The sequence below is a fragment of the Scyliorhinus torazame genome, chromosome 13 (genome assembly GCF_047496885.1).
Source record: "Scyliorhinus torazame isolate Kashiwa2021f chromosome 13, sScyTor2.1, whole genome shotgun sequence".
In the NCBI taxonomy this organism is placed as follows: domain Eukaryota; kingdom Metazoa; phylum Chordata; class Chondrichthyes; order Carcharhiniformes; family Scyliorhinidae; genus Scyliorhinus; species Scyliorhinus torazame.
The window spans coordinates 223,833,039-223,851,921 of NC_092719.1; the positions used below are offsets into that span (position 1 = coordinate 223,833,039).

Genomic DNA, 18,883 nt, shown 5'->3' on the forward strand with positions numbered 1-18,883 from the left:
CACTCCCTCAGTACTGACCCTCTGACAGTGCGGCACTCCCTCAGTACTGACCCTCTGACTGTGCAGCACTCCCTCAGTACTGACCCTCTGACAGTGCAGCACTCCCTCAGTACTGACCCTCTGACAGTGCGGCACTCCCTCAGTACTGACCCTTTGACAGTGCAGCACTCCCTCAGTACTGACCCTCTGACAATGCAGCACTGCCTCTCAGTACTGATCCTCTGACAATGCAGCACTCCCTCAGTACTGACCCTCTGACAGTGCGGCACACCCTCAGTACTGTCCCTCTGACAATGCAGCACTGCCTCTCAGTACTGATCCTCTGACAATGCAGCACTCCCTCAGTACTGACCCTCTGACGGTGCGGCACTCCCTCAGTACTGACCCTCTAACAGTGCGGCACTCCATCAGTACTGACCCTTTGACAGTGCAGCACTCCCTCAGTACTGACCCTCTGACACTGCGGCACTCCCTCAGTACTGACCCTCTGACAGTGCAACACTCCCTCAGTACTGACCCTCTCACAGTGCAGCACTCCCTCAATACTGACCCTCTGACAGTGCAGCACTCCCACAGTACTGACCCTCTGATAGTGCAGCACTCCCTCTGTACTGACCCTCTGACAGTGCGGCACTCCCTCAGTACTGACCCTCTGACAGTGCAGCACTCCCTCAGTACTGACCCTCTGACAGTGCGGCACTCCCTCAGTACTGACCCTCTGACAGTGCGGCACTCCCTCATTACTGACCCTCTGACAGTGCAGCACTCCCTCAGTACTGACCCTCTGACAGTGCGGCACTCCCTCAGTACTGACCCTCTGACAGTGCAGCACTCCCTCAGTACTCACCCTCTGACAGTGCGGCACTCCCTCAATACTGACCCTCTGACAGTGCGGCACTCCCTCAGTACTGACCCTCTGACAGTGCGGCACTCCCTAAATACTGTCCCTCTGACAGTGCAGCACTCCCTCAGTACTGACCCTCTGACAGTGCGGCACTCCCTCAATACTGACCCTCTGACTGTGCAGCACTCTCTCAGTACCGACCCTCTGACAGTGCAGCACTCCCTCAGTACTGACCTTCTGACAGTGCGGCACTCCCTCAGTACTGACCCTCTGACAGTGCAGCAGTCCCTCAGTACTGACCCTCTGACAGTGCAGCACTCCCATAGTGCTGACCCTCTGGCAGTGCAGCACTCCCTCAGTACTGACCCTCTGACAGTGCAGCACTCCCTCAGTACTGACCCTCTGACAGTGCGGCACTCCCTCAGTACTGACCCTCTGACAGTGCGGCACTCCCTCAGTACTGACGCTTTGACAGTGCAGCACTCCCTCAGTACTGATCCTCTGACAATGCAGCACTCCCTCAGTACTGACCCTATGACGGTGCGGCACTCCCTCAGTACTGACCCTCTGACAGTGCGGCACTCCCTCAGTACTGACCCTCTGACAGTGCGGCACTCCCTCAGTACTGACCCTCTGACAGTGCGGCACTCTCTCAGTACTGACCCTCTGACAATGCAGTACTCTCTCAGTACTGACCCTCTGACAGTGCAGCACTCCCTCAGTACTGACCCTCTGACAGTGCAGCACTCCCTCAATACTGACCCTCTGACAGTGCAGCACTCCCTCAGTACTGATCCTCTCACAGTGCAGCACTCCCTCAATACTGACCCTCTGACAATGCAGCACTGCCTCTCAGTACTGACCCTCTGACAGTGCAGCACTCCCTCAGTACTGACCCTCTGACAGTGCAGCACTCCCTCAGAACTGACCCTCTGACAGTGCAGCACTCCCTCAGTACTGACTCTCTGACAGTGCGGCACACCCTCAATACTGACCCTCTGACAGTGCAGCACTCCATCAGTACTGACCCTCTCACAGGGCAGCACTTCCTCAATACTGACCCTCTGACAATGCAACACTCCCTCAGTACTGACCCTCTGACAGTGCGGCACTCCCTCAATACTGACCCTCTGACAATGCAGCACTGCCTCTCAGTACTGGCCCTCTGACAGTGCGGCACTCCCTCAGTACTGACCCTCTGACAGTGCAGCACTCCCTCAGTACTGACCCTCTGACAGTGCAGCACTCACTCAGTACTGAAGCTCTGACAGTGCAGCACTCCCTCAGTACTGACCCTCTGACAGTGCGGCACTCCCTCAGTACTGACCCTCTGACAGTGCAGCACTCCCTCAGTACTGACCCTCTGACAGTGCGGCACTCCCTAAGTACTGACCCTCTGACAGTGCAGCACTCCCTCAGTACTGACCCTCTGACAGTGCAGCACTCCCTCAGTACTGACCCTCTGACAGTGCAACACTCCCTCAGTACTGACCCTCTCACAGTGCAGCACTCCCTCAATACTGACCCTCTGACAGTGCAGCATTCCCACAGTACTGACCCTCTGATAGTGCAGCACTCCCTCTGTACTGACCCTCTGACAGTGCGGCTCTCCCTCAGTACTGACGCTCTGACAGTGCGGCACTCCCTCAGTACTGACGCTTTGACAGTGCAGCACTCCCTCAGTACTGACCCTCTGACAATGCAGCACTCCCTCAGTACTGACCCTCTGACGGTGCGGCACACCCTCAGTACCTACCCTCTGAAGGTGCGGCACTCCCTCAGTACTGACCCTCTGACAGTGCGGCACTCCCTCAGTACTGACCCTCTGACAGTGCGGCACTCTGTCAGTACTGACCCTCTGACAATGCAGCACTCTCTCAGTACTGACCCTCTGACAGTGCAGCACTCCCTCAGTACTGACCCTCTGACAGTGCGGCACTCCCTCAGTACTGACCCTCTGACAGTGCAGCACTCCCTCAGTACTGATCCTCTCACAGTGCAGCACTCCCTCAATACTGACCCTCTGACAATGCAGCACTGCCTCTCAGTACTGACCCTCTGACAGTGCAGCACTCCCTCAGTACTGACCCTCTGACAGTGAAGCACTCCCTCAGTACTGACCCTCTGACAGTGCAGCACTCCCTCAGTACTGACCCTCTGACAATGCGGCACTCCCTCAATATTGACCCTCTGACAGTGCAGCACTCCCTCAGTACTGACCCTCTCACAGTGCAGCACTTCCACAATACTGACCCTCTGACAATGCAGCACTCCCTCTGTACTGACCATCTCACAGTGCAGCACTCCCTCAATACTGACCCTCTGACAATGCAGCACTGCCTCTCAGTACTGACCCTCTGACAGTGCGGCACTCCCTCAGTACTGACCCTCTGACAGTGCAGCACTCCCTCAGTACTGACCCTCTGACAGTGCAGCACTGACTCAGTACTGACCCTCTGACAGTGCAGCACTCCCTCAGTACTGACCCTCTGACTGTGCGGCACTCCCTCAGTACTGACCCTCTGACAGTGCAGCACTCCCTCAGTACTGACCCTCCGACAGTGCAGCACTCCCTCAGTACTGACCCTCTGACAGTGCAGCACTCCCTCAGTACTGACCCTCTGACAATGCGGCACTCCCTCAGTACTGACCCTCTGACAGTGCGGCACTCTCTCAGTACTGACCCTCTGACAGTGCGGCACTCCCTCAGTACTGACCCTCTGACAGTGCAGCACTCCCTCAGTACTCACCCTCTGACAATGCAGCACTCCCTCAGTACTGACCCTCTGACAGTGCGGCACTCCCTCAGTACTGACCCTCTGACAGTGCGTCACTCCCTCAGTACTGAGCCTTTGACAGTGCAGCACTCCCTCAGTACTGATCCTCTGACAATGCAGCACTCCCTCAGTACTGAAGCTCTGACGGTGCGGCACTCCATCAGTACTGACCCTCTGACAGTGCGGCACTCCCTCAGTACTGACCCTTTGACGGTGCAGCACTCCCTCAGTACTGACCCTCTGACAGTGCGGCACTCCCTCAGTACTGACTCTCTGACAGTGCAGCACTCCCTCAGTACTGACCCTATCACAGTGCAGCACTCCCTCAATACTGACCCTCTGACAGGGCAGCACTCCCACAGTACTGACCCTCTGATATTGCAGCACTCCCTCAGTACTGACCCTCTGACAGTGCGGCTCGCCCTCAGTACTGACCCTCTGACAGTGCGGCACTCCCTCAGTACTAACCCTTTGACAGTGCAGCACTCCCTCAGTACTGACCCTCTGACAATGCAGCACTGCCTCTCAGTACTGATCCTCTGACAATGCAGCACTCCCTCAGTACTGACCCTCTGACAGTGCGGCACTCCCTCAGTACTGACCCTCTGACAGTGCGGCACACCCTCAGTACTGTCCCTCTGACAATGCAGCACTGCCTCTCAGTACTGATCCTCTGACAGTGCAGCACTCCCTCAGTACTGACCCACTGACAGTGCAGCACTCCCTCAGTACTGACCCTCTCACAGTGCAGCACTCCCTCCGTACTGACACTCTGGCAGGGCAGCACTGCCTCAGTACTGACCCTCTGTCAGTGCACCACTCCCTCAGGACTGACCCTCTGACAGTGCAGCACTCCCTCAGTACTGACCCTCTGACAGTGCAGCACTCCCTCAGTACTGACCCTCTGACAGTGCGGCACTCCGTCAGTACTGACCCTCTGACAGTGCGGCACTCCCTCAGTACTGACCCTCTGACAGTGCAGCACTGCCTCAGGACTGACCCGCTGACAGTGCAGCACTCCCTCAGTATTGACCCTCTGACAGTGCAGGGCTCCCTCAGTACTGACCCTCTGACAGTGTAGCACACCCTCAGTGCTGCCCCTCTGGCAGTGCAGCACTCCCACAGTACTGACCCTCTGACAGTGCAGCACTCCCTCAGTACTGACCCTCTGACAGTGCGGCACTCCCTCTGTACTGACCCTCTGACAGTGCGGCACTCCCTCATACTGAACCTCTGACAGTGCAGCTCTCCCTCAGTACTGACCCTCTGACAGTGCGGCACTCCCTCAGTACTGACCCTCTGACAGTGCAGCACTCCCTCAGTACTGACCCTCTGACAGTGCAGCACTCCCTCAGTACTGACCCTCTGACAGTGCGGCACTCCCTCAGTACTGACCCTCTGACAGTGCGGCACTCCCTCAGTACTGACCCTCTGACAGTGCAGCACTCCCTCAGTACTGACCCTCTGACAGTGCGGCACTCCCTCAGTACTGACCCTCTGACAGTGCAGCACTCCCTCAGTACTCACCCTCTGACAGTGCGGCACTCCCTCAATACTGACCCTCTGACAGTGCGGCACTCCCTCAGTACTGACCCTCTGACAGTGCGGCACTCCCTAAATACTGTCCCTCTGACAGTGCAGCACTCCCTCAGTACTGACCCTCTGACAGTGCGGCACTCCCTCAATACTGACCCTCTGACTGTGCAGCACTCTCTCAGTACTGACCCTCTGACAGTGCAGCACTCCCTCAGTACTGACCTTCTGACAGTGCGGCACTCCCTCAGTACTGACCCTCTGACAGTGCAGCAGTCCCTCAGTACTGACCCTCTGACAGTGCAGCACTCCCATAGTGCTGACCCTCTGGCAGTGCAGCACTCCCTCAGTACTGACCCTCTGACAGTGCAGCACTCCCTCAGTACTGACCCTCTGACAGTGCGGCACTCCCTCAGTACTGACCCTCTGACAGTGCGGCACTCCCTCAGTACTGACGCTTTGACAGTGCAGCACTCCCTCAGTACTGATCCTCTGACAATGCAGCACTCCCTCAGTACTGACCCTATGACGGTGCGGCACTCCCTCAGTACTGACCCTCTGACAGTGCGGCACTCCCTCAGTACTGACCCTCTGACAGTGCGGCACTCCCTCAGTACTGACCCTCTGACAGTGCGGCACTCTCTCAGTACTGACCCTCTGACAATGCAGTACTCTCTCAGTACTGACCCTCTGACAGTGCAGCACTCCCTCAGTACTGACCCTCTGACAGTGCAGCACTCCCTCAGTACTGACCCTCTGACAGTGCAGCACTCCCTCAGTACTGATCCTCTCACAGTGCAGCACTCCCTCAATACTGACCCTCTGACAATGCAGCACTGCCTCTCAGTACTGACCCTCTGACAGTGCAGCACTCCCTCAGTACTGACCCTCTGACAGTGCAGCACTCCCTCAGTACTGACCCTCTGACAGTGCAGCACTCCCTCAGTACTGACCCTCTGACAGTGCGGCACTCCCTCAATACTGACCCTCTGACAGTGCAGCACTCCATCAGTACTGACCCTCTCACAAAGAACAAAGAACAAAGAAATGTACAGCACAGGAACAGGCCCTTCGGCCCTCCAAGCCCGTGCCGACCATACTGACCGACTAAACTACAATCTTCTACACTTCCTGGGTCCGTATCCTTCTATTCCCATCCTATTCATATATTTGTCAAGATGCCCCTTAAATGTCCCTATCGTCCCTGCCTCCACTACCTCCTCCGGTAGTGAGTTCCAGGCACCCACTACCCTCTGCGTAAAAAACTTGCCTCGTACATCTACTCTAAACTTTGCCCCTCTCACCTTAAACCTATGCCCCCTAGTAATTGACCCCTCTACCCTGGGGAAAAGCCTCTGACTATCCACTCTGTCTATGCCCTTCATAATTTTGTATACCTCTATCAGGTCGACCCTCAACCTCCTTCGTTCCAGTGAGAACAAACCGAGTTTATTCAATCGCTCCTCATAGCTTATGCCCTCCATACCAGGCAACATTCTGGTAAATCTCTTCTGCACCCTCTCTAAAGCCTCCACATCCTTCTGGTAGTGTGGCGACCAGAATTGAACACTATACTCCAAGTGTGGCCTAACTCAGGTTCTATACAGCTGCAACATGACTTGCCAATTCTTATACTCAATGCCCCGGCCAATGAAGGCAAGCATGCCGTATGCCTTCTTGACTACCTTCTCCACCTGTGTAGCCCCTTTCAGTGATCTGTGGACCTGTACTCCTAGATCTCTTTGACTTTCAATACTCTTGAGGGTTCTACCGTTCACTGTATATTCCCTACCTGCATTAGCCCTTCCAAAATGCATTACCTCACATTTGTCCAGGTTAAACTCCATCTGCCATCTCTCCGCCCAAGTCTCCAGACAATCTAAATCCTGCTGTATCCTCAGACAGTCCTCATCGCTATCCGCAATTCCACCAACCTTTGCGTCGTCTGCAAACTTACTAATCAGACCAGTTACATTTTCCTCCAAATCATTTATATATACTACAAAGAGCAAAGGTCCCAGCACTGATCCCTGTGGAACACCACTGGTCACAGCCCTCCAATTAGAAAAGCATCCCTCCATTGCTACCCTCTGCCTTCTATGGCCTAGCCAGTTCTGTATCCACCTTGCCAGTTCACCCCTGATCCCGTGTGACTTCACCTTTTGTACTAGTCTACCATGAGGGACCTTGTCAAAGGCCTTACTGAAGTCCATATAGACAACATCTACTGCCCTACCTGCATCAATCATCTTAGTGACCTCCTCGAAAAACTCTATCAAGTTAGTGAGACACGACCTCCCCTTCACAAAACCGTGCTGCCTCTCACTAATACGTCCATTTGCTTCCAAATGGGAGTAGATCCTGTCTCGAAGAATTCTCTCCAGTAATTTCCCTACCACTGAAGTAAGGCTCACCGGCCTGTAGTTCCCGGGATTATCCCTGCCACCCTTCTTAAACAGAGGAACAACATTGGCTATTCTCCAGTCCTCCGGGACATCCCCTGAAGACAGCGAGGATCCAAAGATTTCTGTCAAGGCCTCAGCAATTTCCTCTCCAGCCTCCTTCAGTATTCTGGGGTAGATCCCATCCGGCCCTGGGGACTTATCTACCTTAATATTTTTTAAGACACCCAACACCTCGTCTTTTTGGATCACAATGTGACCCAGGCTATCTACACCCCCTTCTCCAGACTCAACATCTACCAATTCCTTCTCTTTGGTGAATACTGATGCAAAGTATTCATTTAGTACCTCGCCCATTTCCTCTGGCTCCACACATAGATTCCCTTGCCTATCCTTCAGTGGGCCAACCCTTTCCCTGGCTACCCTCTTGCTTTTTATGTAAGTGTAAAAAGCCTTGGGATTTTCCTTAACCCTATTTGCCAATGACTTTTCATGACCCCTTCTAGCCCTCCTGACTCCCTGCTTAAGTTCCTTCCTACTTTCCTTATATGCCACACAGGCTTCGTCTGTTCCCAGCCTTTTAGCCCTGACAAATGCCTCCTTTTTCTTTTTGACGAGGCCTACAATATCATTCGTCATCCAAGGTTCCCGAAAATTGCCGTATTTATCTTTCTTCCTCACAGGAACATGCCTGTCCTGTATTCCTATCAACTGACACTTGAAAGCCTCCCACATGTCAGATGTTGATTTGCCCTCAAACATCCGCCCCCAATCTATGTTCTTCAGTTCCCGCCTAATATTGTTATAATTAGCCTTCCCCCAATTTAGCACATTCATCCTCGGACCACTCTTATCCTTGTCCACCAGTACTTTAAAACTTACTGAATTGTGGTCACTGTTACCGAAATGCTCCCCTACTGAAACATCTACCACCTGGCCGGGCTCATTCCCCAATACCAGGTCCAGTACCGCCTCTTCCCTAGTTGGACTGTTTACATATTGTTTTAAGAAGCCCTCCTGGATGCTCCTTACAAACTCTGCCCCGTCTAAGCCCCTGGCACTAAGTGAGTCCCAGTCAATATTGGGGAAGTTGAAGTCTCCCATCACCACAACCCTGTTGTTTTTACTCTTTTCCAAAATCTGTCTACCTATCTGCTCCTCTATCTCCCGCTGGCTGTTGGGAGGCCTGTAGTATACCCCCAACATTGTGACTGCACCCTTCTTATTCCTGATCTCTACCCATATAGCCTCACTGCCCTCTGAGGTGTCCTCTCGCTGTATAGTGCAGCACTTCCTCAATACTGACCCTCTGACAGTGCAGCACTCCCTCAGTACTGACCCTCTGACTGTGCGGCACTCCCTCAGTACTGTCCCTCTGACAATGCAGCACTGCCTCTCAGGACTGATCCTCTGACAATGCAGCACTCCCTCAGTACTGATCCTCTGACAATGCAGCACTCCCTCAGTACTGACCCTCTGACAGTGCGGCACACCCTCAGTACTGTCCCTCTGACAATGCAGCACTGCCTCTCAGTACTGACCCTCTGACAATGCAGCACTCCCTCAGTACTGACCCTCTGACAGTGCGGCACACCCTCAGTACTGACCCTTTGACAGTGCAGCAATCCCTCAGTACTGATCCTCTGACAATGCAGCACTCCCTCAGTACTGACCCTCTGACGTTGCGGCACTCCCTCAGTACTGACCCTCTAACAGTGCGGCACTCCATCAGTACTGACCCTTTGACAGTGCAGCACTCCCTCAGTACTGACCCTCTGACACTGCGGCACTCCCTCAGTACTGACCCTCTGACAGTGCAACACTCCCTCAGTACTGACCCTCTCACAGTGCAGCACTCCCTCAATACTGACCCTCTGACAGTGCAGCACTCCCTCAGTACTGACGCTTTGACAGTGCAGCACTCCCTCAGTACTGATCCTCTGACAATGCAGCACTCCCTCAGTACTGACCCTCTGACGGTGCGGCACACCCTCAGTACCTACCCTCTGAAAGTGCGGCACTCCCTCAGTACTGCCCCTCTGACAGTGCGGCACTCTGTCAGTACTGACCCTCTGACAATGCAGCACTCCCTCAGTACTGACCCTCTGACAGTGCGGCACTCCCTCAATACTGACCCTCTGACAGTGCAGCACTCCCTCAGTACTGATCCTCTCACAGTGCAGCACTCCCTCAATACTGACCCTCTGACAATGCAGCACTGCCTCTCAGTACTGACCCTCTGACAGTGCAGCACTCCCTCAGTACTGACCCTCTGACAGTGAAGCACTCCCTCAGTACTGACCCTCTGACAGTGCAGCACTCCCTCAGTACTGACCCTCTGACAGTGCGGCACTCCCTCAATACTGACCCTCTGACAGTGCAGCACTCCCTCAGTACTGACCCTCTCACAGTGCAGCACTTCCACAATACTGACCCTCTGACAATGCAGCACTCCCTCTGTACTGACCATCTCACAGTGCAGCACTCCCTCAATACTGACCCTCTGACAATGCAGCACTGCCTCTCAGTACTGACCCTCTGACAGTGCGGCACTCCCTCAGTACTGACCCTCTGACAGTGCAGCACTCCCTCAGTACTGACCCTCTGACAGTGCAGCACTCACTCAGTACTGACCCTCTGACAGTGCAGCACTCCCTCAGTACTGACCCTCTGACAGTGCGGCACTCCCTCAGTACTGACCCTCTGACAGTGCAGCACACCCTCAGTACTGACCCTCCGACAGTGCAGCACTCCCTCAGTACTGACCCTCTGACAGTGCAGCACTCCCTCAGTACTGACCCTCAGACAATGCGGCACTCCCTCAGTACTGACCCTCTGACAGTGCGGCACTCTCTCAGTACTGACCCTCTGACAGTGCGGCACTCCCTCAGTACTGACCCTCTGACAGTGCAGCACTCCCTCAGTACTCACCCTCTGACAATGCAGCACTCCCTCAGTACTGACCCTCTGACAATGCAGCACTGCCTCTCAGTACTGATCCTCTGACAATGCAGCACTCCCTCAGTACTGACCCTCTGACAGTGCGGCACTCCCTCAGTACTGACCCTCTGACAGTGCAGCACTCCCTCAGTACTGATCCTCTGACAGTGCGGCACACCCTCAGTACTGTCCCTCTGACAATGCAGCACTGCCTCTCAGTACTGATCCTCTGACAATGCAGCACTCCCTCAGTACTGACCCTCTGACAGTGCGGCACTCCCTCAGTACTGACCCTCTGACAGTGCGTCACTCCCTCAGTACTGAGCCTTTGACAGTGCAGCACTCCCTCAGTACTGATCCTCTGACAATGCAGCACTCCCTCAGTACTGACCCTCTGACGGTGCGGCACTCCCTCAGTACTGACCCTCTGACAGTGCGGCACTCCCTCAGTACTGACCCTTTGACGGTGCAGCACTCCCTCAGTACTGACCCTCTGACAGTGCGGCACTCCCTCAGTACTGACTCTCTGACAGTGCAGCACTCCCTCAGTACTGACCCTATCACAGTGCAGCACTCCCTCAATACTGACCCTCTGACAGGACAGCACTCCCACAGTACTGACCCTCTGATATTGCAGCACTCCCTCAGTACTGACCCTCTGACAGTGCGGCTCTCCCTCAGTACTGACCCTCTGACAGTGCGGCACTCCCTCAGTACTAACCCTTTGACAGTGCAGCACTTCCTCAGTACTGATCCTCTGACAATGCAGCACTCCCTCAGAACTGACCCTCTGACGGTGCGGCACTCCCTCAATACTGACCCTCTGACAGTGCGGCACTCCCTCAGTACTGACCCTCTGACAGTGCGGCACTCCCTCAGGACTGACCCTCTGACAGTGCGGCACTCTCTCAGTACTGACCCTCTGACAATGCAGCACTCTCTCAGTACTGACCCTCTCACAGTGCAGCACTCCCTCAATACTGACCCTCTGACAATGCAGCACTGCCTCTCAGTACTGACCCTCTGACAGTCCAGCACTCCCTCAGTACAGACCCTCTGACAGTGCAGCACTCCCTCAGTACTGACCCTCTGACAGTGCAGCACTCCCTCAGTACTGACCCTCTGACAGTGCGGCACTCCCTCAATACTGACCCTCTGACAGTGTAGCACTCCCTCAGTACTGACCCTCTCACAATGCAGCACTTCCTCAATACTGACCCTCTGACAATGCAGCACTCCCTCAGTACTGACCCTCTCACAGTGCAGCACTCCCTCAATACTGACCCTCTGACAATGCAGCACTGCCTCTCAGTACTGACCCTCTGACAGTGCGGCACTCCCTCAGTACTGACCCTCTGACAGTGCAGCACTCCCTCAGTACTGACCCTCTGACAGTGCAGCACTGAATCAGTACTGACCCTCTGACAGTGCAGCACTCCCTCAATACTGACCCTCTGACAGGGCAGCACTCCCACAGTACTGACCCTCTGATATTGCAGCACTCCCTCAGTACTGACCCTCTGACAGTGCGGCTCTCCCTCAGTACTGACCCTCTGACAGTGCGGCACTTCCTCAGTACTAACCCTTTGACAGTGCAGCACTCTCTCAGTACTGACCCTCTCACAGTGCAGCATTCCCTCAATACTGACCCTCTGACAATGCAGCACTGCCTCTCAGTACTGACCCTCTGACAGTCCAGCACTCCCTCAGTACTGACCCTCTGACAGTGCAGCACTCCCTCAGTACTGACGCTCTGACAGTGCAGCACTCCCTCAGTACTGACCCTCTGACAGTGCGGCACTCCCTCAATACTGACCCTCTGACAGTGTAGCACTCCCTCAGTACTGACCCTCTCACAATGCAGCACTTCCTCAATACTGACCCTCTGACAATGCAGCACTCCCTCAGTACTGACCCTCTCACAGTGCAGCACTCCTTCAATACTGACCCTCTGACAATGCAGCACTGCCTCTCAGTACTGACCCTCTGACAGTGCGGCACTCCCTCAGTACTGACCCTCTGACAGTGCAGCACTCCCTCAGTACTGACCCTCTGACAGTGCAGCACTGAATCAGTACTGACCCTCTGACAGTGCAGCACTCCCTCAGTACTGACCCTCTGACAGTGCGGCACTCCCTCAGTACTGACCCTCTGACAGTGCAGCACTCCTTCAGTACTGACCCTCCGACAGTGCAGCACTCCCTCAGTACTGACCCTCTGACAGTGCAGCACTCACTCAGTACTGACCCTCTGACAATGCGGCACTCCCTCAGTACTGACCCTCTGACAGTGCGGCACTCTCTCAGTACTGACCCTCTGACAGTGCGGCACTCCCTCAGTACTGACCCTCTGACAGTGCAGCACTCCCTCAGTACTCACCCTCTGACAGTGAAGCACTCCCTCAGTACTGACCCTCTGACAGTGCAGCACTCCCTCAGTACTGACCCTCTGACAGTGCAGCACTCCCTCAGTACTGACCCTGTGACAGTGCGGCACTCCCTCAGAACTGACCCTCTGACAGTGCAGCACTCCCTCAGTACTGACCCTCTGACAGTGCAGCACTCCCTCAGTACTGACCCTCTGACAGTGCAGCACTCCCTCAGTACTGACCCTCTGACAGTACAGCACTCCCTCAGTACTGACCCTCTGACAGTGCAGCACTCTCTCAGTACTGACCCTCTGACAGTGCAGCACTCCCTCAGTACTGACCCTCTGACAGTGCAGCACTCCCTCAGTACTGACCCTCTGACAGTGCAGCACTCCCTCAGTACTGACCCTCTGACAGTGCGGCACTCCCTCAGTACTGACCCTCTGACAGTGCGGCACTCCCTCAGTACTGACCCTCTGACAGTGCGGCACTCCCTCAGTACTGACCCTCTGACAGTGCAGCACTCTCTCAGTACTGACCCTCTGACAGTGCAGCACTCCCTCAGTACTGACCCTCTGACAGTGCAGCACTCCCTCAGTACTGACCCTCCGACAGTGCAGCACTCCCTCAGTACTGACCCTCTGACAGTGCAGCACTCCCTCAGTACTGACCCTCTGACAGTGCAGCACTCCCTCAGTACTGACCCTCTGACAGTGCGGCACTCCCTCAGTACTGACCCTGTGACAGTGCGGCACTCCCTCAGTACTGACCCTCTGACAGTGCGGCACTCTCTCAGTACTGACCCTCTGACATTGCAGCACTCCCTCAGTACTGATCCTCTGACAGTGCAGCACTCCCTCAGTACTGACCCTCTGACAGTGCAGCACTCTCTCAGTACTGACCCTCTGACAGTGCGGCACTCCCTCAGTACTGACCCTGTGACAGTGCAGCACTCCCTCAGTACTGACCCTCTGACAGTGCAGCACTCCCTCAGTACTGACCCTCTGACAGCGCAGCACTCCCTCAGTACTGACCCTCTGACAGTGCAGCACTCCCTCAGTACTGACCCTCTGACAGTGCAGCACTCCCTCAATACTGACCCTCTGACAATGCAGCACTGCCTCTCAGTACTGACCCTCTGACAGTGCGGCACTCCCTCAGTACTGACCCTCTGCCAGTGCAGCACTCCCTCAGTACTGACCCTCTGACAGTGCGGCACTCCCTCAGTACTGACCCTCTGACAGTGCGGCACTCCCTCAGTACTGACCCTCTGACAGTGCAGCACTCCCTCAGTAGTGATCCTCTGACAATGCAGCACTCCCTCAGTACTGACCCTCTGACAGTGCGGCACTCCCTCAGTACTGACCCTTTGACAGTGCAGCACTCCCTTTGTACTGATCCTCTGACAATGCAGCACTCCCTCAGTACTGACCCTCTGACGGTGCGGCACTCCCTCAGTACTGACCCTCTGACAGTGCGGCACTCCCTCAGTACTGACCCTCTGACAGTGCGGCACTCCCTCAGTACTGACCCTCTGACAGTGCGGCACTCTCTCAGTACTGACCCTCTGACAATGCAGCACTCTCTCAGTACTGACCCTCTGACAGTGCAGCACTCCCACAGTACTGACCCTCTGACAGTGCAGCACTCCCTCAGTACTGACCCTCTCACAGTGCAGCACTCCCTCAATACTGACCCTCTGACAATGCAGCACTGCCTCTCAGTACTGACCCTCTGACAGTGCAGCACTCCCTCAGTACTGACCCTCTGACAGTGCAGCACTCCCTCAGTACTGACCCTCTGACAGTGCAGCACTCCCTCAGTACTGACCCTCTGACAGTGCGGCACTCCCTCAATACTGACCCTCTGACAGTGCAGCACTCCCTCCGTACTGACCCTGTCACAGTGCAGCACTTCCTCAATACTGACCCTCTGACAATGCAGCACTCCCTCAGTACTGACCCTCTGACAGTGCGGCACTCCCTCAGTACTGACCCTCTGACAGTGCAGCACTCCCTCAGTACTGACCCTCTCACAGTGCAGCACTCCCTCAATACTGATCCTCTGACAGTGCAGCACTCCCTCCGTACTGACCCTGTCACAGTGCAGCACTCCCTCAATACTGACCCTCTGACAGTGCAGCACTCCCTCCGTACTGACCCTGTCACAGTGCAGCACTTCCTCAATACTGACCCTCTGACAGTGCGGCACTCCCTCAGTACTGACCCTCTGACAGTGCAGCACTCCCTCAGTCCTGACCTTCTGACAATGCAGCACTGCCTCTCAGTACTGACCCTCTGACAGTGCGGCACTCCCTCAGTACTGACCCTCTGACAGTGCAACACTCCCTCAGTACTGACCTTCTGACGGTGCAGCACTGACTCAGTACTGACCCTCTGACAGTGCAGCACTCCCTCAGTACTGACCCTCTGACAGTGCGGCACTCCCTCAGTACTGACCCTCTGACAGTGCAGCACTCCCTCAGTACTGACCCTCCGACAGTGCAGCACTCCCTCAGTACTGACCCTCTGACAGTGCAGCACTCCCTCAGTACTGACCCTCTGACAATGCGGCACTCCCTCAGTACTGACCCTCTGACAGTGCGGCACTCTCTCAGTACTGACCCTCTGACAGTGCGGCACTCCCTCAGTACTGACCCTCTGACAGTGCGGCACTCCCTCAGCACTGACCGTCTGACAGTGCAGCACTCCTTCAGGACTGACCCTCTGACAGTGCAGCACTCCCTCAGTACTGACCCTCTGACAGTGCAGCACTCCCTCAGTACTGACCCTCTGACAGTGCAGCACTCCCTCAGTACTGCACTGCGTGTATTGACCTGGGTTGTGTTCAGATCCCTAGCATAAGACCTGATACCAGAACCTCCTGAGTTAGATTTGAGAGAGATTGCAACCCATTAAGTCATGACTGATATATTTTCCCTTGTTTCGCCGTTTACTGAACTCATGACTTTGCTTCCTTCTGGATCCAGCTCTAGAACAGCTATCGTTAACTGCTTCAATTATTCATCTATTTTTTCCGTGGATTTTAATGGCCTCTATCCAGCTGTATCCCTTAATCAACTTGATTTAGGAGCAGTTTCAATATCTGTGTATTGAGTCAGCTTCCACGTGGGGTTATCCCCTGTGACTCAGCTCAGTACCGAGAGGTACAAACACGACAACCTGGACAAAGATGGCTTATTCAATTAAGCTGGTTACGTGTACACGGAGAACAGACTGGATATCGGCCAAGACCTGTTCTGCCGAACAAAGACCCGAACACAGTAGTTGCACAACGTTCAAAAATCAATAGCCCACCCCAGTTGGACGCGATCAAATCTCTGAAGCTGCTACTTTTAAACCTATCCAATAGAATCGCAAGCAGTGTTTAAACTTATCCAATAGAATCGCAAGCAGTGTTTAAACTTATCCAATAGAATTGCGAGCAGTGTTTAAACTTATCCAATAGAATCACAAGCAGTGTTTAAACTTATCCAATAGAATTGCGAGCAGTGTTTAAACTTATCCAATAGAATCACAAGCAGTGTTTAAACTTATCCAATAGAATTGCGAGCAGTGTTTAAACTTATCCAATAGAATCGCAAGCAGTGTTTAAACTTATCCAATAGAATCACAAGCAGCGCATGATTGATCCTCATCCTGACAGCTGTGTACAATCCCAGCAGCCTTTGCTGATTGTTTGTGAGAAACAGAACAACAGAACCAGCACCCTGGATTGTTTCACTATTGATTACTTATTACTGCTATGTCCTAAAAATACATGTTTAATGGTTAATAATGATTACCCGGTCCGATAATTCATCTCAATCCTTCATAAAATAACTTGTGTAAAGCTACTCTAGTGGCATGCCAACGATTCAGTTTTAAGAGGTATCATCGCTGAACCCCCCCTTCACACCTGTCTCGCCAGCAACATATTTAAACCCTGGTCTGCTCAGATATCCGCCACTCATACAGAGGTCTTCACTGTAAAGCACTTTGAGGTGTCTAACACTCATGGTTGTTTCTTTTATTCGTGATCTTCATGTCTCCGGCTGACTCGGAATTCTGTCACCGGCTGTGGGCTTCGCTGGCAAGGTCAGCATCGTTGCCCATCCCGAATTGCCCTGTGAACAATTAATAGTCAACCACATTCTTGCTGAATTGGAGTCACGTGTAGGCCAGACCAGGTGAAGACGGCAGATTTACTTCCCGCAAGAGGCATTAGTGAACCAGACGGGTTTTTACAGCAATCGACAATGGTTTACTCAAACAAATTCAATTCCAGGTTTTTTAAATTAATTGGTGGGATTCGAGGCCATGTCCCCGGACCATTAGCTTTGGCTGCTGGGTTAGTAGCCCAGTGACATTCCCACAATGCCACAGTCAGAGCACCAAGTTATGAGCAACAAATATAATGCTAAGATCAAATTGAGTGTGTTAAAGTGTTTGAGTCTGTATCTGTTTGTGTTTCAGCTGACAGTATTGAATGCAGGCCGACGCTACCTGGGTTTAGACAACCTAAGCGGCAAAGTATTTGTGACATCAGGACTAGGCGGAATGAGCGGTGCACAGGCCAAGGCAGCGGCCATCATTGGCTGTGTGGGAGTGATAGCAGAGGTGAGCCCATTTCCTGTGCTCTGTGCCACCAACATCTTGTCTAACCTGCTCTGAGAAAACACTAATAAACTGGGAGAGACAGGGGATGGAGAGACATTTTTCTACCTACCCAGAGTGACCATCTCTAACATAACCTACCCTCCAATAACCTTCCCTCCAATAACCTACCCTCCAATAACCTACCCTCCAATAACCTACCCTCCAATAACCTACCCTCCAATACCCTTCCCTCCAATAACCTACCCTCCAATAACCTTCCCACCAATGACCTTCCCTCCAATAACCTTCCCAACAATGACCTACCCTCCAATAACCCTCCCTCCAATGACCTTCCCTCCAATAACCTTCCCTCCAATAACCTTCCCGCCAATGACCTTCCCACCAATGACCTTCCCTCCAATAACCTACCCTCCAATAACCTTCCCACCAATGACCTTCCCTCCAATAACCTTCCCACCAATGACCTACCCTCCAATAACCCTCCCTCCAATGACCTTCCCTCCAATAACCTTCCCTCCAATAACCTACCCTCCAATAACCTTCCCACCAATGACCTTCCCTCCAATGACCTTCCCTCCAATAACCTTCCCTCCAATAACCTTCCCTCCAATAACCAACCCACCAATAACCTTCCCTCCAATAACCTTCCCTCCAATAACCTTCCCTCCAATGATCTTCCCTCCAATGACCCTCCCTCCAATGACATTCCATCCAAGACCTTCCCTCCAATAAATGTCCTTAAATAACCTTCCCTCCAATAACCTTCCCTCCAATATCCTTCCCTCCAATGACATTCCATCCAATGACCTTCCCTCAAATAACCTTCTCTCTGATCACCTTTTCCCCAATGGCCTTCGCTTCAATAACCTTCCGTCCAATAATCTTCTCTCCAATGACCCTCCATCATTAAGTGAGAAATGGGGCTGGTCATTGATGAATGTGCATTGTTCTGTTCCATTTGTAACTTCTTTGGATATTGAAGCAGTCCGTGCCAGCGTGCAGCAAGACCTGGACAACATTCATGCCACAAAAGTGCCGGACAATGACTATCTCCAACTCGAGGGAATTTAACCATTTTCCTGTGTCAGCCAATGACATTACCATCGCTGAACCTCCCACCATCAACATTCTGGGTGTTACCATTGACCCGAAACTTAGCTGGACTAGCCAGGTAAATTCTGCAACGACAAGGGCAGGATAGAGGCTGGGAATTCTGTAACAAATAACTCACTGACTGACTCCACAAAACCTGTTCACCATCTACAAGGCACAAAGTGTGATGGAATACTCCCCACTTGCCTGGGTGAGCGCAGCTCCAACAACACATAAGAAACCAGACACCTTCCAGGACAAAGCAGCCCTCTGATCGTCACCCCTTCCCCCACCTCGCTCTGAGGTCC

General features: G+C 53.6%; 1 protein-coding gene across 3 annotated transcripts in view; it reads left to right on the top strand.

Annotated features, from left to right (window-relative positions):
* The window catches only part of uroc1 (urocanate hydratase 1), a 247,599-nt gene that overhangs the window by 92,102 nt on the left and 136,614 nt on the right, over window positions 1-18,883 (top strand). For all 3 annotated transcript variants that reach the window (XM_072473093.1, XM_072473094.1, XM_072473095.1), the window contains one exon: window positions 17,340-17,483. In XM_072473093.1, coding sequence (XP_072329194.1) covers window positions 17,340-17,483 — 144 coding nt within the window. The remainder of the gene's footprint in view (window positions 1-17,339; window positions 17,484-18,883) is intronic.